This window comes from Bombina bombina, chromosome 9 (assembly GCF_027579735.1).
Source record: "Bombina bombina isolate aBomBom1 chromosome 9, aBomBom1.pri, whole genome shotgun sequence".
In the NCBI taxonomy this organism is placed as follows: Eukaryota; Metazoa; Chordata; class Amphibia; order Anura; family Bombinatoridae; genus Bombina; species Bombina bombina.
The window spans coordinates 164516403-164542469 of record NC_069507.1 but is presented as its reverse complement, the minus strand read 5'-3'; the positions used below and the strand labels follow the sequence as shown (position 1 = coordinate 164542469).

At 36.9% G+C, this 26067-nt stretch overlaps 1 protein-coding gene across 2 annotated transcripts in view; it reads right to left on the bottom strand.

The window, feature by feature from the left end:
• The window catches only part of LZTS2 (leucine zipper tumor suppressor 2), a 378469-nt gene that overhangs the window by 154527 nt on the left and 197875 nt on the right, over window positions 1-26067 (bottom strand). The window contains exon 1 of one of the 2 annotated variants that reach the window (XM_053692472.1): window positions 19619-19664. The exons of the other annotated variant lie outside the window; for it this stretch is intronic. Within the exon in view, the coding sequence (XP_053548447.1) occupies window positions 19619-19633 (15 nt within the window). The 5' untranslated portion in view covers window positions 19634-19664. Of the gene's footprint in view, window positions 1-19618; window positions 19665-26067 lie in introns of those variants that run through there. 2 annotated transcript variants of the gene reach the window in all.

The following is a 26067-nucleotide window of genomic DNA, read 5'->3' as shown; positions in this document are numbered from 1 at the left end:
CCACGGTATTACCGCCTTATAATCTATTCAGCAAAGTATAAACCAATCACTCCATGACCGATGGTAAATAAAACAATATGAGTCTTAAAGAAAGACTATCAAGACTCACTAATGTATGTTCTCGGGAAATCAATAAGGAGCTCAATGATATGGGAACATGCAGAACTAATCTAGAGAAATCAGAATGGGCAGCCCTACAAAGATTAAAGAAGGATGACTCCATAGTCATCAGACCGGCGGACAAGGGGGGTGCTATTGTGGTGCTCGATTACCAATGTTACAAGCAAGAACTACTACAGCAATTGAATCCCACTGCCACGTATAAAAGATTACCAGCCAATCCTACTATGACTTACAAGAGAAAACTGGAGGATATCTTATCTTTTGCTTTGAATAACGGCCACATTGAGCAGACACTGTGTGACTTTTTGATGCCGGAATTCCCCAGACATCCAATCATCTATACGATCCCAAAGATCCATAAGGATGCATCTAGACCACCTGGGCGACCAATAGTGTCTGCAGTGGGATCACTATTCCAGAATCTAGCGAAGTACATTGACTTTCATTTACAGGAGGTCGTAAGGAATACCAAGGCTTTCCTCCAAGATTCAATACAGCTGATCAATCTGCTTCAGGACAGAGACTTTCCTGCAGACTTTCCTGTCTATTCATACATAAGTTGGTATACTATTGCAGATATTGTTAATAGGGACAGTGGCGCCCCATTCTAACATATGGCTAGTGGTGTTATTTATTGATGTTTATCTACTGATTTCACTGCTTTTTTGAATGAGTTTGTGCCCATATGGGAGGCGTGCCCACCATTGAATCAATGATGGTGCACGGCTGATGACAATGGAGAGTATCTCTCTATATGGATATTGGTGGTTTCAGTAAAGGCTCAGTTCTCCTTATCTCATACCTATATTCTTCTCTCTAGGGTACATTTACTTTTCCTTGTTCTTCTTTCTCATTTGTTGGGTGACCTGGCTTCTATATATATTTTTTTGAAGTTTTTATTGTAGGGAGATGATTATCTCTCTTTGGTGGAGGGCTACCCACTGGTGTACAGATAGATATGATGTTATGTTTGTTATGTTTTTTATTGTATGTTTTCTCTTTATGTTTATTTTTTTAGATTATGAATCTGTCTTGAAGAAGGCCTCAGGATAGGCCGAAACGTCGACACTTTATAATATATGTAATCAGTAATGTAAATAAAGGATACTTATTGAATTAAGTCCTGTGAGTGCCCTCCATCTACACAATTGCTATATATATATATATATATATATACATACACACACACATATACACATAAATATATATATATATATATATATGTTAGAAAAAAGGAGGGGCACCTGCGCTAAAAACTCTAACACTTGGTGAGTAATGGCTATTTTTGCAACAATAGTAGTAATAGTGATATATGTGCGTGCTGCCTCTGATACAGTGTACCCGTGTCACTGTTAGGAATGTGGATGGAAAAGAGAAAATCAAAAAGGGCGCACAGCTAGGCACTAGAATAAAAATTGACTATTAGTAAAGTAGGTATATAGTTTTCAGACCTATGTGGTTATAGTAACAGGATAATAAAAATAATAATAATAATAATGTCCTTGGATTGTTATTGTATTCTAAAGAGTTCAGTAATGTGCTTTAGAATATTCGACACTTCTTTGTCTGAGGTGAGTGGATTTGTGCTTACCAGAGGTAACCTCAATCATATGAGGTAAGTTGTAGACTTGTCTGGGTTAGAGATGTTTCTTTGGCTCTTGTCCAGTCGATTTTGCTTTGTTCTTTGCTGTAGGAATCTTTCCTTTGTTGAAACCCTTTGGGATCTTTGTTTCCAGGTGGCTCCTGGCAGCAGTATGTTGTTTTGAATGAAAATCTTGGACTCTCTTGTATCGTTTGTTGAAAGGCAATGGAAAATCCTGGACTCTCTTTTTCTTCTTGGTGATGAGAATCTGGGTTGTCTCAGGTGTTCATATCGATTGAGATGGAATAAGAAAAGAAAACAAGAACATAGTGTGATAACGTTTAAATAAAAAAGCTCTTTTTAATTAGAACTAAGTAAATGTGCTTACATCAAATGCCCTCAATCAGAGTATGAGGTAAGTAATAGACATTGATTAAGTATTTCGATCTCCTGGTCAGTGCTCTGGTTGGCTGCAGTACAAAGATTGCCCAATGCAGTATTTGAATTTAAAATACAGTTCAGCCTGCTTGTGGGACACTAATGGCTGTATGCTTAATGTGGTTCTTTTAAACAGCTTAACCTGCTGGCCGTAATTTGTGGTCAATAAGACCAATACGTTTATAATGCTGTTAGGCTAAAAAGCCTCTGTTGGCAGTTGGTAAGTTCAAATTGTGCGTATAATATGCTCACAGAGGCATATGTATAAGGAAGGGTACAGTCGCTCAACAAGTCCTGTTACCCGTTGTGTTAAATATGATGCCGTGCCGCAATGTAGCAAAAGGATGTCCGCCCACCTTAAGATAATCCTTACGCGTTTCGAAGTGATCAGTCACTTCTTCATCAGAGGAAAAAAGTGGAATGGACAGAAGTCGGCATCATGAGAATATAAAGGTCTGTGGTGGGCGTGTTTGTTCCTAATTGTCCAATTGCGGCTAAGTTGTAGTGACGTCAGTTGTGTTAGCGTATCGGTTGTCATAGTGACCATGCTTTGTTGACTTCTGGGAGTTGGTCGTCAGTGTCTGCTGGGTCCTATAGTTTCTCCTATTCTGAGTATATCGTACTATTTTTACTGGAACGTTTGCTTAAAGTCCTAAATAGTAAAACAATCTTTTCTCTTATTTTTATAGTATTTAAGGCGAACGGAAAGTAATAATGAAAACGTAATATAATGTTTATGGTGTAGTGTTTGGATTTAAACAATTTTATTCTGTATATTTTTCTTGGACGTTTTTTGATTATGAATTTTAGATAAAGGTGGAGGTATGGGAAGTAGTGGAAAGTGTATTAGCCTTGAATTTTTTGATTTACTGGTAATCCAGATGTAAGTTTGATACCAATTAATTATCTGTTTTTATGGCTAAACATAAATTGCTGATTTTTGTGACTGATTTTTAAGAGATTTCTATAAAAATGCTGCCAGATCTATATCTTCATTTAATCCCATAGGGCTCATTGTGCCCATATAGTGAATCCAGAAAGTTTCTCTCTGGCGAATCTTAAGGAACCTGTCTCCTCCTCTGCGTGGTATCTGAATTTGTTCTAATATTGTGCCTCTGAGTGCTTTTGGATCTTTATTGTGAATTTTTTTGAAGTGTCTCGAGACACTATGGCCCTTGTAGCCTGCCTCTATGTTTTTCAGATGTTCAAGCAGTCTTTTCTTGTATGGGCGTTTGGTACGCCCAATATATTGTAGATTGCAAGTGCACTCCAATAGATATACCACGTAAGTGCTTTTACAGTTAGTGAGCGTATTTATTTCACATTTTTTTGATGGAAAAGTTTTTGATTGAATTATTTTTGTTGCTTTTTTGCTTTCATAAGCATGTTCGCAGCTCTTGCAATTGGCCCTGTTGCACTTAAAAAAACCTTTAGTGTTTGTGGATAACCAATTTGTTTTCTTGGTGGTGTCTTTGAGTCTGCTGGGTGCCAATAGTTGTTTTAGGCATCTGTTCTTTCTAAATGTGATCTTTGGTGCAGAGCCTATGCTGTTTTTCAGGAATTTGTCTTGCTCTAATATTGGCCAATATTTTTTCAGTATTTTTCTAATTTCTGGGGCTGCTTCGTTGAAAGTTGTAACCATACCTATTTTTTTGGTACTTTTGTTTGGTTTCTCTATGTCTTTTTTTGCAGTAAGAAGTTGTGTTCTATCTAGTCTTTGCACTTTCTTAAGGGAGTTGTCGATTAATTTTTTAGGGTAATTTTTCTGTATCAGTTTTTCCCTGAGAAGTTCAGCTTCTTGTTTGAAATCGCTGTCTTTTGTGCAATTTCTTTTTAGGCGCTGAAATTGCCCATAGGGGATGTTGTGGATCCATGGTTTGTAATGTCCACTATCTGCTCTTAGGTACCCATTGCAGTCGGTGCTTTTTCTGTAAAGTTTAGTGTAAATGTTTGTATTTTCATTGAACAATATTAGATCAAGAAACTCTATTGAGTTTTGTTCAATTTTGGAAGTAAATTGTAGGTTAAAAATATTATTGTTAATATGTTGTAAGAAATTTGTGGTGGTGGGGGTATCTCCTTCCCATATTAGTAGGATATCATCGATATATCTACCCCACCAAATAATGTTTTGTTGGAATGGGTTATTTTGGTGGATATAGGTATCTTCCCACATCCCCATATATAGGTTGGCGTAGCTGGGTGCCATGGTTGTACCCATAGCGGTTCCGCTAATTTGCAAGTAATAGGAGTTATTGAATTCGAAATAATTCTTTTCTAAAACAAATCTGATACATTCAGTAATGAAGTTTTGGTGTTCATTCGATAGATCTGTATCGTTTAGAATTTGTGTCATTGCGGAAATCCCCTTTTCATGGGGTATACTAGTGTATAGGGAAGACACATCCAGTGTCATCCATTGGTATGTGTCTTTCCATTTGATTTTTGTAATTTTAGCTATAGTGTCTGTAGAGTCTCTTAGGTAAGATTTAAGATGTGGTACTAGTGGTTTTAGGTAAAAGTCTGCGTATTCGGAAATCCTGGCCGTCAGGGAGTCTATGCCTGAGACTATTGGCCGTCCCGGGGGATTAACCTGATCTTTGTGGATTTTTGGTAAGTGGTAAAAAATAGCTTTATTTGGAAATGCATGTGTTAAGTATTTGTGTTCATTTTTGTTGAGTAAGTTCAAATGATTTGCTGTGTCTATCATCGAATTGTACTGTTTTTGAAAAATGGTAGTAGGATCCCCTGAGAGTTTTTTATATGTCTCGGGGTCATTTAACAGTCTGTTGGCCTCTGTGAGGTAGTCAGTTCTATTTTGTATGACCAGTCCTCCTCCCTTATCTGCTTCCCTCAGAACTATGTCTTTCATCTCTTTGATTGATTCTAAAGCTGTTTTTTCGTGTTTCTTTAGGTTATCTTTTTTGATTGAATAGTTTTCACAAAGTGATTGTAAATCCTTTTGTACTAACTCACTAAAGGTAGGGATGGCATTACCTTTGGATTGTGTTGGAAAGAATATAGAGGAGGGTTTGAGATTGGAGTGTCTTTTAGTTTGAATCTGTGTTTGAGTTTCATTACTATTGTATAATTCCTCCAGTGTATTTAGTACATCCAGATCAGTGTCTGAGATGTTTTTTAGAAAGTCAATGTTATCTTTTGCATTGAGTTTCTCGAAATGTCTACATAATGTGAGTTTTCTTATAAATTTGTTGAAGTCAATGTATAGATTAAATGGATTGGGACCTTTTGTAGGTGCAAAATTTAGCCCTTTTGACAGAATACTCAATTCGTTTTCTGTGAAGGAATGGGACGACAGATTGAATATTTTTAGAAGTGGTTCTCCTGTTTGCCCCTTTTTGGGGTTCTGGGTTCTTCCTGTTCTTCCTCTGTTTCCCACCAGTCTTCCTCCCCGTCTTCCTCTTCTACACCTTTTCTTTTCTTTGGGTTTCCCATTGACCACTGGGGTCTTAGATTTATGTTTTGATCTTCCCTTTGGTACTCTCTGGGTGGTGCTGTCCTAAAGAAACACGAAAAAACAGCTTTAGAATCAATCAAAGAGATGAAAGACATAGTTCTGAGGGAAGCAGATAAGGGAGGAGGACTGGTCATACAAAATAGAACTGACTACCTCACAGAGGCCAACAGACTGTTAAATGACCCCGAGACATATAAAAAACTCTCAGGGGATCCTACTACCATTTTTCAAAAACAGTACAATTCGATGATAGACACAGCAAATCATTTGAACTTACTCAACAAAAATGAACACAAATACTTAACACATGCATTTCCAAATAAAGCTATTTTTTACCACTTACCAAAAATCCACAAAGATCAGGTTAATCCCCCGGGACGGCCAATAGTCTCAGGCATAGACTCCCTGACGGCCAGGATTTCCGAATACGCAGACTTTTACCTAAAACCACTAGTACCACATCTTAAATCTTACCTAAGAGACTCTACAGACACTATAGCTAAAATTACAAAAATCAAATGGAAAGACACATACCAATGGATGACACTGGATGTGTCTTCCCTATACACTAGTATACCCCATGAAAAGGGGATTTCCGCAATGACACAAATTCTAAACGATACTGATCTATCGAATGAACACCAAAACTTCATTACTGAATGTATCAGATTTGTTTTAGAAAAGAATTATTTCGAATTCAATAACTCCTATTACTTGCAAATTAGCGGAACCGCTATGGGTACAACCATGGCACCCAGCTACGCCAACCTATATATGGGGATGTGGGAAGATACCTATATCCACCAAAATAACCCATTCCAACAAAACATTATTTGGTGGGGTAGATATATCGATGATATCCTACTAATATGGGAAGGAGATACCCCCACCACCACAAATTTCTTACAACATATTAACAATAATATTTTTAACCTACAATTTACTTCCAAAATTGAACAAAACTCAATAGAGTTTCTTGATCTAATATTGTTCAATGAAAATACAAACATTTACACTAAACTTTACAGAAAAAGCACCGACTGCAATGGGTACCTAAGAGCAGATAGTGGACATTACAAACCATGGATCCACAACATCCCCTATGGGCAATTTCAGCGCCTAAAAAGAAATTGCACAAAAGACAGCGATTTCAAACAAGAAGCTGAACTTCTCAGGGAAAAACTGATACAGAAAAATTACCCTAAAAAATTAATCGACAACTCCCTTAAGAAAGTGCAAAGACTAGATAGAACACAACTTCTTACTGCAAAAAAAGACATAGAGAAACCAAACAAAAGTACCAAAAAAATAGGTATGGTTACAACTTTCAACGAAGCAGCCCCAGAAATTAGAAAAATACTGAAAAAATATTGGCCAATATTAGAGCAAGACAAATTCCTGAAAAACAGCATAGGCTCTGCACCAAAGATCACATTTAGAAAGAACAGATGCCTAAAACAACTATTGGCACCCAGCAGACTCAAAGACACCACCAAGAAAACAAATTGGTTATCCACAAACACTAAAGGTTTTTTTAAGTGCAACAGGGCCAATTGCAAGAGCTGCGAACATGCTTATGAAAGCAAAAAAGCAACAAAAATAATTCAATCAAAAACTTTTCCATCAAAAAAATGTGAAATAAATACGCTCACTAACTGTAAAAGCACTTACGTGGTATATCTATTGGAGTGCACTTGCAATCTACAATATATTGGGCGTACCAAACGCCCATACAAGAAAAGACTGCTTGAACATCTGAAAAACATAGAGGCAGGCTACAAGGGCCATAGTGTCTCGAGACACTTCAAAAAAATTCACAATAAAGATCCAAAAGCACTCAGAGGCACAATATTAGAACAAATTCAGATACCACGCAGAGGAGGAGACAGGTTCCTTAAGATTCGCCAGAGAGAAACTTTCTGGATTCACTATATGGGCACAATGAGCCCTATGGGATTAAATGAAGATATAGATCTGGCAGCATTTTTATAGAAATCTCTTAAAAATCAGTCACAAAAATCAGCAATTTATGTTTAGCCATAAAAACAGATAATTAATTGGTATCAAACTTACATCTGGATTACCAGTAAATCAAAAAATTCAAGGCTAATACACTTTCCACTACTTCCCATACCTCCACCTTTATCTAAAATTCATAATCAAAAAACGTCCAAGAAAAATATACAGAATAAAATTGTTTAAATCCAAACACTACACCATAAACATTATATTACGTTTTCATTATTACTTTCCGTTCGCCTTAAATACTATAAAAATAAGAGAAAAGATTGTTTTACTATTTAGGACTTTAAGCAAACGTTCCAGTAAAAATAGTACGATATACTCAGAATAGGAGAAACTATAGGACCCAGCAGACACTGACGACCAACTCCCAGAAGTCAACAAAGCATGGTCACTATGACAACCGATACGCTAACACAACTGACGTCACTACAACTTAGCCGCAATTGGACAATTAGGAACAAACACGCCCACCACAGACCTTTATATTCTCATGATGCCGACTTCTGTCCATTCCACTTTTTTCCTCTGATGAAGAAGTGACTGATCACTTCGAAACGCGTAAGGATTATCTTAAGGTGGGCGGACATCCTTTTGCTACATTGCGGCACGGCATCATATTTAACACAACGGGTAACAGGACTTGTTGAGCGACTGTACCCTTCCTTATACATATGCCTCTGTGAGCATATTATACGCACAATTTGAACTTACCAACTGCCAACAGAGGCTTTTTAGCCTAACAGCATTATAAACGTATTGGTCTTATTGACCACAAATTACGGCCAGCAGGTTAAACTGTTTAAAAGAACCACATTAAGCATACAGCCATTAGTGTCCCACAAGCAGGCTGAACTGTATTTTAAATTCAAATACTGCATTGGGCAATCTTTGTACTGCAGCCAACCAGAGCACTGACCAGGAGATCGAAATACTTAATCAATGTCTATTACTTACCTCATACTCTGATTGAGGGCATTTGATGTAAGCACATTTACTTAGTTCTAATTAAAAAGAGCTTTTTTATTTAAACGTTATCACACTATGTTCTTGTTTTCTTTTCTTATTCCATCTCAATCGATATGAACACCTGAGACAACCCAGATTCTCGTCACCAAGAAGAAAAAGAGAGTCCAGGATTTTCCATTGCCTTTCAACAAACGATACAAGAGAGTCCAAGATTTTCATTCAAAACAACATACTGCTGCCAGGAGCCACCTGGAAACAAAGATCCCAAAGGGTTTCAACAAAGGAAAGATTCCTACAGCAAAGAACAAAGCAAAATCGACTGGACAAGAGCCAAAGAAACATCTCTAACCCAGACAAGTCTACAACTTACCTCATATGATTGAGGTTACCTCTGGTAAGCACAAATCCACTCACCTCAGACAAAGAAGTGTCGAATATTCTAAAGCACATTACTGAACTCTTTAGAATACAATAACAATCCAAGGACATTATTATTATTATTATTTTTATTATCCTGTTACTATAACCACATAGGTCTGAAAACTACATACCTACTTTACTAATAGTCAATTTTTATTCTAGTGCCTAGCTGTGCGCCCTTTTTGATTTTCTCTTTTCCATCCACATATATATATATATATATATATATATATATATATATATATATATATATATATATATATATATATATATATATATATATATATACACACACACACACAGTTGTAAGCAAAATTTTAGGCACCCCTGACAATGTCCATGATTTTAATTTATAAATAATTGGGTGTTTGGATCAGCATTTCATTTTGATCTATCAAATAACTGAAGGACACAGTAATATTTCAGTAGTGAAATTAAGTTTATTGGATTAACAGAAAATGCACAATATGCGTCAAAACGAAATTAGACAGGTGCATAAATTTGGGCACCCTTGTTAGTTTGGTGAGCCCATTAAGCCTTGAACTTCATAGACAGGTGCATCCAATCATGAGAACAGGTATTTAAGGTGGCCAATTGCAAGTTGTTGTTCTCTTTGACTCTCCTCTGAAGAGTGGCAACATGGGGGCCTCAAAACTACTCTCAAATGACCTGAAAACAAAGATTGTTCAACATTATGGTTTAGGGGAAGACTACAAAAAGCTATCGCAGAGATTAAAGCTGTCAGTGTCATAGTGAGGAAATGGAAGACCACAGGCACAGTTCTTGTTAAGGCCAGAAGTGGCAGGCCAAGTAAAATATCGGAGAAGCAAAGGCATAGGATAGTGAGAACGGTCAAAAAGAGCCCACAGACCACCTCCAAAGACCTACAACATCATCTTGCTGCAGATGGTGTCACTGTGCATCGTTCAACAATTCAGCACCCTTTGCACTAGGAGAAGCTGTATGAGAAAGTCATGCGGAAGAAGCCTTTTCTGCACACACGCCACAAATAGAGTCGCTTATGGTATGCAAATGCACATTTGGACAAGCCAGCTTCATTTTTGAAGAAAGTGCTGTGGACTGATAAAACAAAGATTGAGTTATTTGGTCATAACAAGGGGCGTTACGCATGGCGGCAAAAGAACACAGCATTCCAAGACAAACACTTGCTACCCACAGTAAAATTTGGTGGATGTTCCATCATGCTGTGGGGCTGTGTTGCCAATGCCGGTACTGGGAATCATGTTAAAGTTGAGGGTCGCATGGATTCCACTCAATATCAGCAAATACTTGAGAATAATGTTGAAGAATCAGTCACAAAGTTGAAGTTACGCCGGGGCTGGATATTTTAACAATACAACGACCCAAAACACTGCTCAAAATCTACTCTTACATTTATGCAGAGGAACAAGTACAATGTTGTGGAATGGCCATCCCAGTCCACAAACCTGAATATAATTTAAAATCTGTGGGGTGATTTGAAGCGGGCTTTCCATGCTCGGCAACCATTAAACCTAACTGAACTCGAGATGTTTTGCAAGGAGGAATGGTCCAAAATACCTTCATCCAGAATCCAGACACTCATTACAGGCTATATGAAGCGTCTAGAGGCTGTTATTTCTACTAAAGGAGGCTCTACTAAATATTGATGCAATATTTCTGTTGGGGTTTCTTAAATTTATGCACCTGTCTAATATCTTTTGTATGCATATTGCACATTTCTGTTAATCCAATAAACCTCATTTCACTACTGAAATATTACTGTGTCCTTCAGTTATTTGATAGATCAAAATGAAATTGCTGATCCAAACAGCCAATTATTTATAAATGAAAATCATGGAAATTATTAGGTGTGCCTAAACTTTTGCATACAACTGTGTATATATATATATATATATATATATATATGTATATATATATATATATATATATATATCAAGGGAAAAGACAAACACTAGTGAGCTCAGCTCCAGCCCGATCAAGACGCTTCTTTAATGCATGTGTGCAACGGCCCAATTCTATAAAACTGGCAATCAATCAGAGCACTTTCCTGTGGAAAATCATCAACGTGCTAATAACACAGACTGGACAGGTAGAACTATGTGTTACGTACAGCACTATGGCCACAGACTCCCCAGTACTCAGCACTTACAGAGTTGAGGGGAAACAACTCTGCTCAGCTTACCACCCGAACGACCAGTTCCTCACCGATCTTCTGGGTGTAACCAACGAACTCCGTTCCTGTGTCCTCATGCCTCTGGGGTCCACAAAGCCTTTGATGTCGTGCTTTCTCAATCCAGTGACGCTCTAAGCAGCATGTTGTGTGAACTGCTAATCGCTTGAACCTCTGTTAAACCTCATATGTGAAGTGTGGGCTGCGATAGGTCAATCACCCACGCCTGACCTCAGGGAGTCAATACAGGACAGAAATAGGATCCAAAAGGTAACAGTCCATAGGAGGTGCCAGGTATTAGAGGAGAAAATGATACAGTTAAAAAGGAATAAACCGGCACCCTCCAGGAAAATTTAAAACATATCTTCTTTATTGGTCACATTAAAAGAACACTTGGTAGCCTTAATCATAGACGTCTATGATTAAGGCTACCAAGTCGAAACATGTCAGGCATGCTCTGGCTGTTGTATTTATGTGTTCTTTTAATGTGACCAATAAAGAAGAAATGTTTTAAATTTTCCTGGAGGGTGCCGGTTTATTTCTTTTGATATATATATATATATATATATATATATATATATATATATTACATATACATACATACACATAAACAGTATCTCACAAAAGTGAGTACACCCCTCACATTTTTGTAAATATTTTATTATATCTTTTCATGTGACAACACTGAAGAAATGACACTTTGCTACAATGTAAAGTAGTGAGTGTACAGCCTGTATAACAGTGTAAATTTGCTGTCCCCTCAAAATAACTCAACACACAGCCATTAATGTCTAAACCATTGGCAACAAAAGAGCGTACACCACTAAGTGGAAATGTCCAAATTTGGCCCAATTAGCCATTTTCCCTCCCCGGTGTCATATGATTCGTTAGTGTTACAAGGTATCAGGTGTAAATGGGGAGCAAGTGTGTTAAATTTGATGTTATAGCTCTCACACTTTCTCATACTGGTCACTGGAAGTTCAACATGGCACCTCATGGCAAAGAACTCTCAGAGGATCTGAAAAAAAAAAGAATTGTTGCTCTACATAAAGATGGCCTAGGCTATAAGAAGATTGCCAAGACCCTGAAACTGAGCTGCAGCAGGATGGGCAAAACCATAGAGCGGTTTAACAGGACAGGTTCCACTCAGAACAGGCCTTGCCATGGTCGACCAACGAAGTTGAGTGCACATGCTCAGATTCATATCCAGAGGTTGTCTTTGGGAAATAGATGTATGAGTGCTACCAGCATTGCTGTAGAGGTTGAAGGGGTGGGGAGTCAGCCTGTCGGTGCTCAGACCATACGCCACACACTGCATCAAATCGGTCTGCATGGCTGTCGTCCCAGAAGGAAGCCTCTTCTAAAGATGATGCACAAGAAAGCCTGCAAACAGTTTGCTGAGGACAAGCAGACTAAGGACATGGATTACTGGAACCATGTCCTATGGTCCGATGAGACTAAGATAAACTTATTTAGTTCAGATGGTGTCAAGCGTGTGAGGCGGCAATAAGGTGAGGAGTACAAAGACAAGTGTGTCTTGCCTACAGTCAAGCATGGTGGTGGGAGTGTAATGGTCTGGGCCTGCATGAGTGCTACCGGCACTGGGAAGCTACAGTTCATTGAGGGAACCATGAATGTCAACATGTACTATGACATACTGAAGCAGAGCATTATCCCCTCCCTTCGGAGACTGGGCTGCAGGGCAGTATTCCAACATGATAACGACCCCAAACACACCTTCAAGATGACCACTGCCTTGCTAAAGAACCTGAGGGTAAAGGTGATGGACTGACCAAGCATGTCTCCAGACCTAAACCCTATTGAGCATCTGTGGGGCATCCTCAAGCGGAAGGTGGGGGAGCGCAAAGTCTCTAACATCCACCAGCTTTGTGATGTCGTCATGGAGGAGTGGAAGAGGACTCCAGTGGCAACCTGTGAAGCTCTGGTGAACTACACAAAATATTGACACTTTGGGCCCAATTTGGACATTTCCACTTAGGGGTATACTCACTTTGTTTGCCAACGGTTTAGACATTAACGACTTTGTGTTGAGTTATTTTGAGGGGACAGCAAATTTACACTGTTATACAGGCTGTACACTCACTACTTTACATTGTAGCAAAGTGTCATTTCTTCAGTGTTCTCACATGAAAAGATATAATAAAATATTTACAAAAGCTTCCTTATTATATCACGGTCTGTATACCAAAGTCCAATGCTTAGAGAGAACAATTAAAAAATAACATAGCTCCTCACTTTTACCTCCAACTGGGATTGTAATTTCTTCTAATGGTGGTTTTTACATAGCTTCCGATAGCCAATACTTCAAATGAAGGATTAAATGTCTGTACTCATTAAAATAAGGGGTCTTGTGCATGGATTGTATTTATTTATTTATTTTACTATTTAGAATTGTATGCTCTATCTTAAACATAAACTATTTTTGGGGGGTTTCATGCCCCTTTAAGATACATAAATATTCAAAATGTCATAAAAAATACTGGCAGATAAAATTGAACTCTAGCTACACTATTTTAGTTATAAATATTTTCCCAGACACAATTTGTGCCTTGATTAGTCACTTGACAAAGTTCCAATGATTATATTTTTAGCATTTCTTTTACATGATGTCCAAATTCACAAAGTATTACGCAAACCACAAGAAAGCCCAACTATAAGATTTTTTGGTACTAACATTGATCAGTTCCTTCCTTTATCTAAAGAAAAGTTACATTTTGATGTGTACAAGTTTTGTTTCTTTAATGTATGTTTTCCTGAATAAAACAAACAAAATAAAGCTGTAGAGGTTCTTTTTATTTGTTAGTGACCATTATAGTACACAACTGATGCTGTATTAGACTTAATGAAACAGTAAATAGTGTTTACTTAAGGTGATGGTAAATCCAAGCGTATAACAAACGATGGATTTACCAACACTAAAAATCAAGTGGACTTTAAGTGATCAAACGTAAAAAAAAAAAGTGCTAAACTCACCCTTTCTGTGCTGCTGCATATCGCTAAACTCTGCCACTCTGGCCGCCCACAGCACATCGATCTCCAATGAGGTGACGTTTGCACCTCTGAACCAATAGCCGTGCGCGTCAACTGACAGTGTTCTGTATGCACGCACGGCTAATTGGTTTAGAGGTGCAAGTGGCACCTCATTGGTAGAAGATCGATGTGCCGTGGGTGGCCGGAGCCGCTGAGTTTAGTGCTGTGCAACGGCACAGAAAGGGTGAGTTTAGCACTCTTTTGTTTTACAAGTTTGATCACTTAAAGTCCACTTTATTTTTAGTGATGGTAAATTCTAGCGTTTGTTGAACACTTGGATTTACCATCACTTTAAAGTTTTTCATGCAAAAAATACACAATTGACATATTTAAAAAGGGATATGAACCCCAAAATTTTTCTTTCACGATTCAGATAGCGCATACAATTTTACACATTTTTTCAACTTAAAGGGACAGTCTACCATAGAATTGTTATTGTTTTAAAAGATAGATAATCCCTTTATTACCCATTCCCCAGTTTTGCATAACTAACACAGTTATATTAATATACTTTTTACCTCTGTGATTACCTTGTATCTAGAAACCGTCTTCCAGCCCCCTGATCACATGACTGTGACGGTTTATTACCTATTGTTTTAAATTTAGCATTGCTTTTTGCTAAATCTTAAATAACCACCTGTGCCTGAACACAGTGTTATCTATATGGCCCACATGTACTTTCTGTCTCTTTGTGTTGAAAAGAGATTTAAAAAGCATGTGATAAGAGGCAGCCCTCAAAGGCTTAGAAATTAGCATATGAGCCTACCTAGGTTTAGTTTAAACTAAGAATACCAAGAGAAAAAAGCAAATTTGATGATAAAAGTAAATTGTAAAGTTGATTAAAATTAAGTCCTATCTGAATAATGAAAGTTTAATTTATACTAGACTGTCCCTTTAAAGGGAAATGAAACCCCAAAAATGTATTTCATGATTCAGATAGAGAATACAATTTTAAACAACTTTGCAATTTACTTCTATTATTTAATTTGCTTACTTCGCTTGTTTTCCTTTGCTGAAAGGTTTATCTAGGTAAGCTCGGGAGCAGCAAAGAATCTAGGTTCTAGCTTCTGATTGGTGGCTGCAAATATATACGGATTGTCATTGGCTTACCTGTGTGTTCAGTCAGCAACCAGTAGTGCATTGCTGCTCCTTCAACAAATGATACCAAGAGGACGAAGCAAATTAGATAATAGAAGTAAATTAGAAAGTTTTGTAAAATTGTATTCTCTATCTGAATCATGGAAGAAAAAAATTGTGTTTCTTGACCCTTTAATATCACATTTGCTTCATTCTCTTGGTATTCTATGTTAAATGTACAAGAGGCATATATGTGCAGTCACCAATCAGCAGCTTGCTTCCATTGCTGCTCCTGAGCCTAACTAGGCAATGCTTTTCAACAAAGGATACCAAGAGGACAAAGCAAACTATAACAGCAGCAAATTGGAAAGATGTTTAAAATTGCATGCACTATCTGAATTATAAAAGTTTAATTCAGTCATTACTATCCCTTTAAATGCTGCTCTTTCATCTGGACGATTTTTTTAGTACAATGCCCCTTTAACAGTGAATTTCCGTGCTTATCTGGGGAATAACAGACTGCTTAAAAAGCACAGAGAGATAAAGGGTAAATCTGCTTTAGTGCATATTGCATAATGAACCCATGTTATATACATATTCTTATGGATTTGAAGCTGATGGAGAACAATACCTGCTACCTGTCCCACATTAGGAATATTCTTGTGTTGCACTTACAATGTTGTGCCATAGTTAAAATCAGAACTTTACAAATGTTGGAGCCAGCACTCTTCCTTATTAACCGAAGTTTGAACCCAAGGGCGAATGTTGATAAAGTGACGGAGCCTCATTCTGATAGCAGTCTGGCACAAAAAGGGTAGCTGGAATCTAATGAACCGATACTCATTTTGCTATCCTATATAGCGGATTAGACAGTAAGTGTGTATGCTATATTCATAGAGGAGGTTTAATATCGTCTAGCGGTGATACAGTTTTTGGTGCCATGCTTGTTTCTTCCTGGGTGAGAACTGGGCAGCACAGGACATTAAGGTCCACGGTTGACAGAGGGGCTTCAGGGCTGAGGTTTTAGGATATGAGGTATAATGCAGGTACTGTGATGAGAGGTGCTGCAGGGCCAAAAGTCTAAAATCTGATATGCGGATGGGACTGGAAAAGTGGATGCAGGGGCAGGGATCTGATTTTGCTATGCAGTTTACAGAGGAACTGCCTGGTATTGGTTCTAATCTAAAATATTATGAGGGTATTGGGTTGAAAGAGAATCTGAAGGGCCACAGTTCAAATCTGAGATCTGATGAGGGTATGAGGCTGCCAGAGGGGATGCAGGAACACAGGTCTAATCTGAGGTCTAATGTGGTTATGAGATTGATATAGGGGCTGCAGGACCAGAATTCTAATCTGAGGGATGATATGGTTATGAGATTGACATAGGGGCTGCAGGACCACAGTTCTAATCGGAGGTCTGATGTGGATATGAGATTGATATAGGGGCTGCTTATGAGATTGACATAGGGGCTGCAGGACCAGAGTTCTAATCTGAGGTCTGATGGGAGTATGCGATTTACAGAGGGGCTGCAGAACCACAGTTCTAATCTGATGTGGGTGTGAGGGGTTGCAAGGTCAGAGCCTGATCTGAGATCTGATGTGGGTACTGGGATGACATAGGGCTCAGGGCCAGGGTCTGATTGGAGGTATATATATTCATGTATTTTTGTGTAAATAATATTATTATGCATTTTGCGGGCATTCTTTATATATTTTTTATATATGTGCATTAAATATGAGGTTTTTTTTTTAACTTGACCTATAATCATTATAAGGTTAGCATATTGTGGGTCACAGCCATCAGTGTAGCAGAAATGTGCACCGCAGAATAGATTACAGTTTTAACATTTATTATTTTTATTGTACTTCACAGACATCATTGTAGCAGAAATCTGTGCCATACAAAAGAAGATAGTTTCAACTCTTATTATTTTTTACAAATATTATATATTTTTTGCTAACTATTATGTATTTTGTGGTAAGGTTTATATTTTAATGCATTTTAATTTTTTTAATGTTGATAATTAATATAACAAGCATGAATATAATCACATGAGTGTATTTAGCTGGGCGATATGCTATGGAAGACAAAAATGGATATTCTCTTTTACAAGAGAAAGTACAATGCGCTACAATAATGTAGCTAAATTATTAACAGAATGGCAGATTAGAAATGTGTGTTGGGAAAACCAGTGGTTATATGTCAGAAATGGCAATATAAAATGCAAGTATTAACATTATTTAATGAACAAAATAGTGTTTGCAATTGCATAAAAACGGTACATAAAAAGCACAACAATTACTCACAAAAGCATAGTATCAGCAAATTAGATACATCAAATAATAGAATAAAAATAGAGAGAAATTACAAACATATAGAACAAATACAAACGTTAAAAACAGTACATCCAATGGTGAGATCCAAAAAAAGTTTCAAAAGGACTTTCACAAAGGTCTTCCCATAAATCGAAGAAGTTAATGGGAGCCAGGAGCGCTGGAGTATAAGGAAATTCCAATGAAAAGCAAAAACGGAACCAAACTAAAAGGTGACAAGTCTTACACCGGCAATTGTTTGGGTGATATCTACAGACCTACTCCTGTTGTGATTTGCCCATACTCCTGGAGCCATAAATGTGGGTTGTTGAAAGTGGGTCTATATTACAAGATTTGTACAACAAGATTTTCAGAAGGAGCCATCTCTAAAGTGGGACTACCTATCTGGTCTGTATGCTAATACAGTGTTTTTCAACCAGTGTGCCGTGGCACACTAGTGTGCCGTGAGAGATCCTCAGGTGTGCCGCGGCAGACTGACAACAGTGTGACATATTTTTTAAATTTTGCTTGTTTTTTTATTCGGGACATTTTTTTATTTTAAGTGAGATGATGACTGATGGAGGGGACTTTTCCCAGTGCGGGGGTGTCCCTCTTTCACATTTTGAAATATTGGGAGGTATGTGACAGGCTCATCAGGCATCATTTACAACCATGACATATTGACATTCATTCACAGACAATCATTATGATTGTTTGTGAATGAATGTCAATATGTCATGTATAGTTTGTAGGAGTTTGTAGGAGGCATGGCATGACAGCACAGTACAGTGTGTGTGTATGTATGTTTGTGTGTATATATATATATACACACACACACTGTATTAAGCTACAATGTGTTGTTTTGTAAAATTTTGGGATGGTGGTGTGCCGCATGATTTTTTAATGTAAAAAAAGGTTAAAAATCACTGTGCTAATACACTCAAGACTTTGTTATATATCCCATACCTATTGAAGTAGTATTGCACTACCTTATTGACTGTAATCATTATTATTACTCTGTGTCTATTATTGAACTTTATCCTTGCGCAGCTCAGATTTTGGTTGTGATATATATACATACACACACACACATATATATATATATATATATATATATACACATACATTCATACATACATATACACACTTACATGCACATACTTGTGTGTGCATGTGGATGGGTTGAAAATACAACTAAACTAGCCAGAAGAAAAAAAAAAGTTACTATTGATTTATTCACTGTTATATAATATTAGAAAAAGCCTAAATTCATATATGCACACAAATATACATACATACACACACATATACAGTATATATATATATATATATATATATATATATATATATATATATATATATATATATATATATATATATATATACATATATATATACAGTATATAAATAAATATATATATACATACACACACATATACAGTATATATATATATATATATATATATATATATATATATATACACATATATATATATACAGTATATAAATAAATATATATATACATACACACACATATACAGTATATATATATATATATATATATATACACATATATATATATATACAGTATATAAATAAATATATATATACATACACACACATATACAGTATATATATATATATTGGTCACATTGAAGAAATGGCTACAATGCTTTTATATTACAGTGGCGCAATTTGTGGGTAACAGCTCCTTCCATGGATTATTGTTTCATTCTCTAGTTTCTACAGCACCTGCCTCATAAATCAAAACATGCAGCCCAGTGAAAACTGTCTCCACTTAACCCTGCACTCTGCCCTGCCTTTCGCTGCACAGACAAATCACTGGTATTAGGTTTCCAGGCTGCTTGGAAACCTGGAGGAAAAACACAACAACAACAAAAAATCCACAAATGAGCTCACCCGACATTCAGCTCTGTCCCTTCCACCTAAAAATAAGGAATTGTATAAATACCAGCTCTCTTTCCATTTCGGAAGCGAATTTAACAGTTAAACGGTGCCAGTAACTTCTGATTTTGACCACATGAACAGGCTAACTAATTGCAAAGGAATTCTTCAGAGGCATCCTATGTTTGACTCTGTACTCACTGGTGTTTCCTTCCTCAAGTTCTATATACAGTAAAACTAAATAATACATTAAAGGGACATGACATCCACATTTTTTCTTTCATGATTTAGAAAAAAATGCAATTTTAAACATCTTTCTAATTGACTTATATTATCTAATTTGTTGTATTCTCTTGATATTCGTTGCTGAAAAGCATATCTAGATATGCTCAGTAACAGCTGATTGGTTGCTGCACATAGAAGCCTCGTGTGATTGGCTCACCATGTGCATTGCTTTTTCTTCAACTAAGGATATCTAAAAAAGGAAGCAAAATAAATAATAGAAGTAAATTGTAATGTTGTTTAAATTTATATTCTCTATCTGAATCATGAAAGAAAGATTTTGGGTTTAGTGGCCCTTTAATTGCAACATTGAGGTAATAACGATATAGCTGCTCTTTACATATGTGAAGTTTGCAATTAGCAGGAGTGCAGTGTATCAAAATCTCAGTTTATGCACTCAGTAATTTAAAATGATCTTTTACTTTTAGTTATCAGTTTTATTTAAATGGGATTCATCTGTTTATTTCATTAGCTTACCTTAACTTCTTAACAACCGCGGACGCTGGTCGTTAAGGATTTTCTTGTTTATAACAGTGTTCTATTATACCCTTCCACCTGGTTACTGGAAATAGCCAGCAGCGGGACAGCGCTATAAATATGGCAATCCCCATAAAAAGGGGTTAAAAGACAGTCTACTTGAAAATATTTATTGTTTAAAAAGATAGATAATCCATTTATTACCCATTCCTTAGTGTATAACAAACATTGTTATATTAATATACTTTATATCACCTTGTAGCAAAGCCTCTGCAGACTGCCCCATTATCTCTGTGCTTTTTACACACTTGCTTTCCAGCTAATCAGTGCTGACTCAAAAATAACTCCACGGGAGTGAACACAATGTTATCTATATGGCACACATGATCTAGCACCGTCTAGCTGTGAGAAGCTAATAAAATGCACTGAGATAAGAGGGATTGAAAATCAGGCTATGAGCCTACGTAAGTTTAGCTTTCTTTAAAGAATACCAAGAGAACAACGAAAATTTGAGTATAAAAGTAAAATGGAAAGTTGTTTAAAATTAGATGCCCTATCTGTATCATGAAAGTTTAATTTTGACTTAACTGTCCCTTTAAAGGGACAGTAAAATCAAAATTAAACTTTCATCATACAATTTTAAACAATTTTCCAGTTTACTTCTATTATCTAATTTGCTTCATTCTCTTGGTATCTTTTGCTAAAAATCATATTTAGGTAGGCTCTGGAGCAGCAACGCACTGCTAGGACCTATCTGGTGATTGGTGGCTACACATATATGCCTCTTGTCATTGGCTCACCAGGTGTGTTCAGCTAAGTCCCACTAGTGCATTGCTGTTCTGGAGCTGAATTATATGTTTATCCCATTTGCATGGGTTAAACACACAGTTTTACGAAAGTAATAGTGAAACAATAAAATGCTCTAAAACAGGGTTCTTCAAACCATGGGTTAGGAACCATTACTGGGTCGCAACACCATGTTTACTAGGTCGTTACGTGTGTGTGTGTTTTAGTAGAGTGTGTGTGATGTGTGCTGTAGGAAAGTGCATATGGTGTGTGTGTGTTGTAGGAGAGCATGTGTGTGTGTGTTGTAGTAGAGTGTGTGTGGGTGTTGTAAGAGAGTTTGAGTAGTGTGTGTGTGTGTGTTGTAAGATAGTTTGAGTAGTAAGTGTGTGTTGTAAGAGAATGTGTGTGATGTGTGTTGTAGGAAAATGTGTGTGTGTGTTGTATGAAAGTGCATATGGTGTGTGTGCTTGTTGTAAGAGTGTGAGTAGTGTGTGTGTTGTAAGAGAATGTATGTTGTGTGTGTGTGCTGTAGGAGAGTGTGTGTTGTAGGAAAGTGTGTGTGTGTGTGCTGTAGGAGAGTGTGTGTAGTGTGTGTGTGCTGTAGGAGTATGTGTAGTGTATTGAAGGAAAGTGTATGTAGTGTTTGTGTTGTAGGAAAGTGTGTGTAGTGTGTGTGTTGTAGGAAAGTGTGTGTAGTGTGTGTGTTGTATGAAAGTGTGTGTGTGCTGTAGGAGAATGTGTGTAGTGTGTGTGTGTTGTAGGAGAGTGTGTGTTGTAGGAGGGTGTGTGTAGTGTGTTTGTGTGTTATAGAAAAGCGTGTGGTGTGTGCTATAGGAGAGTGTGTGTGCTGTGTGTTGTAGTGCGTGTGTTGCAGGAGAGTGTTGCGTTAGGCTTAAAAAGCAGCGTTGGCCCGTCCTAACGCTGCTTTTTAATGCCCGCTGGTATTACGAGTCTTGCAGGTACAGGTGTACCGCTCACTTTTTTGGCCAGACTTGGAAATACCGCAAATCCACTTACGTAAATTGCGTATCCTATTTTTTCAATGGGACTTGCATAGCGCCGGTATTATGAGTCTGACAAAAAGTGAGCGGTACACCCTCTCCTGTCAAGACTGGTACCGCATTTTAAAGTAAGTAGTTAAGAGTTTTAAGGTACAACGCTGTAGCATAAAACTCTTAACTAAAGTGCTAAAAAGTACACTAACACCCATAAACTACCTGTTAACCCCTAAACCGAGGCCCTCCCGCATCGCAAACACTAAAATTACATTTTTAACCCCTAATCTGCCGAACCGGACATCGCCGCCACTATAATAAATATATTAACCCCTAAACCGCCGCACTCCCGCATCGCAAACATTAGTTAAATATTATTAACCCCTAATCTGCCATCCTTAACATCGTCGACACCTACCTAAATTTATTAACCCCTAAATCTAAGTTTAACCCTAACCCCCCCTAACTTAAATATAATTACAATAAATCTAAATAAAATTCCAGTCATTAACTAAATTATTCCTATTTAAAACTAAATACTTACCTATAAAATAAACCCTAGGCTAGCTACAATATAACTAATAGTTACATTGTATCTAGCTTAGGGTTTATTTATTATTATTATTATTATTATCGGTTATTTGTAGAGTGCCAACGGATTCCGCTCTACAAACAGGCAAGTTTGTATTTATTTTAACTAGGTAGAATAGTTATTAAATAGTTATTAACTATTTACTAACTACCTAGCTAAAATAAATGCAAAAGTACATGTAAAATAAAACCTAACCTAAGTTACACTAACACCTAACACTACACTATAATTAAATGAATTCCCTAAATTAAATACAATTAAATAACATTAGCTAAAGTACAAAAAAAACAAAAAACACTAAATTACAGAAAATAATAAACAAATTACAAGATTAAAACAACATTAAAACCCACCACCCACACAACCAACCCTACTCTAAAACCCACCCAATACCCCCTTAAAAAAAACTAACACTAACCCCTTGAAGATCACCTTACCAGGAGAAGACTTCATCCAACCGGGCCAAAGTCCTCAACGAAGCCGGGAGAAGTCTACATCCAAGCCGGGCGAAGTGGTCCTCCAGACGGGCAGAAGTCTTCATACAGACGGCATCTTAGGTTAGGGGTTCATAACTATAATGTAGGTGGTGGCGGTGTCCGGAGTGGCAGATTAGGGGTTAATATAATGTAGGTGTCGGCAATGTTGGGGCAGAAGATTAGGGGTTAATAAGTGTAAGATTAGGGGTGTTTAGACTCAGGGTTCATGTTAGGGTGTTAGGTGTAAACGTAAATTTTATTTCACCATAGGAATCAATGGGGCTGCGTTAAGGAGTTTTACGCTGCTTTTTGGCAGGTGTTAGACTTTTTTTCAGCAGGCTCTCCCCGTTGATTTCTATGGGGAAATCGTGCATGAGCACGTTACACCAGATCACCGCTAACGTAAGCAGCACTGGTATTGGAGTGCGGTAATGAGCAAAATTTTGCTCAACGCTCACTTCTTGTCTGGTTTGTAAAAACCTGTAATACCAGCGCTGTCTGTAAGTGAGCGGTGAGCATAAACTGCTCGTTAGCACCGCACAGCCTCTAACGCAAAACTCGTAATCTAGGTGTTTGTATCCTTTGTTGAAAATTATACCTAGATAGGCTCAGAAGCTGCTGATTGGTGGCTGCGCATATATGCCCTTTGTCATTGGCTTTCAAACAAATTTGGGTCTCATGTCTATTTAATCTAATATTATATGGTCTTATGCTCATAACTTTATTGTTGCATACAACTTTTGTTACTATAAAACTGTAACTCTTATACCTAACACTGCCCTAGAAAAGAGACGCCCAAAATGTTTTGTATGAAGGGCCGGGAACAAAGGGTGTGATTGGCCAGGGTCTACATAACATTATATAAGAGAACATCTCAAAATAAAATCAGATTAGACTTTAATCATATTTCTATTTAAAAATTACATAAGAAAATATTTACTATTAATAATCTAACTGTATAAACTACTCATATGGATGAAATCTGGTATAAATACACATTTAATTACCTAATGAAAAGTGTTGTAATGCTTTTTCCTCAATAACGTATTACTAATGTCTGTATTCTGTTCAGTTGGGCTGAGAGAGACACCAATATCTATGTGGGAGCTCTGGTGAGTATTCTGTCTCCAGAGATGAGATGTGCACAAATAAGCATTTCCTTCTATTTTTTAGTATTAATTTAAACAGCTAATTTTAAACAACTTTTCAATTTACTTTTATTATCAAATTTGCTTCGTTATCCTTTGCTGAAGGAACAGCATTGCACTGCAGGCAGCCAGCTGAACACATCTAGTTAGCCAATCACAAGAGACAAGTGTGTGCAGGCACCAATCAGCATCTAGATCCCACTACTGTAGGATATGTGTGTATTCTTTTAAAAAAATTGATACCAAGAGAACAAAGCACACTTGAAAATAGAAGTGCATTTGAAAGTGTCTTACAATGACCTGCTCTATCTAATTCATGCAACTTTAATTTTGACTTTCCTATCCCATTAACCTTTATCTATATAAAAAACAACAACAATTTTGATATACAGGTAGCCCTCAGTTTACGCCGGGGTTAGGTTCCAGAAGGAATGGTTGTAAATCGAAACCGTTGTAAATTGAAACCCAGTTTATAATGTAAGTCAATGGGAAGTGAGGGGTTCCAGGCCCCTCTCAAAATTAAAAAAGTAACACCTAATACATTATTTTTAAAGCTTTGAAATGAAGACTTTAAATGCTAAACAGCATTATACACCTAATAAAATAATCTCACAACACAGAATATATAATTAAACTAAGTTAAAAGAACAAAAACATTTGCTAAACAGCATTATAAACCTAATAAAATAATCACACAACACAGACTTCACTTGCATTTTTCTGCAAACAGTTCTTTCTATGCATTCAAATCTGGACTGATTTACAGACAGGAAGATCTTGTTCCTTTGAAATCTGCTCGATAGCTCAGGTCTGGTTAAACTGATTAATTTCAGCTTGCTTGGCTTTGCTGCAACACAAGCAGACAGCTCCACCTACTGGCTATTTTAAGAAATGCACTGCTTCTCAATGCTTTTCAATAGCAGTCACATGACTGGAAAAAAAGGTTGTTATTCTGAAACGGTGTAAATTGAACCGTTGTAAAACGAGGGCCACCTGTATTTAATTATTTTCTATCATATGCATATTTTAGTTAATGTTTATAGAACTAACGTTAGAGCAAAAAAAAATGTATTACATTTGTAAATATACTATCAGTTTACTACTTAAACGGACATTGTTCCTGAGCAAGAAATTGAGGAGCCAATCAGGAGCAGCATACGTACATAGCCGCTAATTACTTTCTGTATCGTGCTCAGAACCAGCATAGAAAAGTTTAAATGTTGCCACTTTGCAAGGGTCAAAGGGATAGGAAAGACAAAATGTAATTTTAAGGCCGTTTTAAATTAACTTCTGTTTTCAAATGTACTTTGTTCTCTTGGTATCAGTTGTTGAAAAATAATATGTACATATCCTACACTGATGGGAGCTAACTGGTGATTGGTACTTGCACATGTGTCTCGTGTTATTAGCTGAGTAGGATGTGTTCAGCTAGCTCTCAGTAAAGCTCCTTCAGCAAAGGATATTAAGAGAATGAATCAAATTTCAGAATAGAAGTAAATTACAAAGTTGTTTCAAATTGTATATTTTATCTAAATCCTGAAAGAAAATATATGGGTTTTTTGTCCCTTTAAACACAGTTTCCAAAGAACATCTGCATAATAATAAATGACATCATTTTTGTATTAAAATGTCCCTTAAAGGGACGTTAAACCCAATTTTTTTCTTTCATGATTCAGATGGAGAATACCGTTTTAAACAACTTTCTAATTTACTTCTATTATCTAATTTGCTTCATTCTCTTGATATTATTTCCTGAAAAG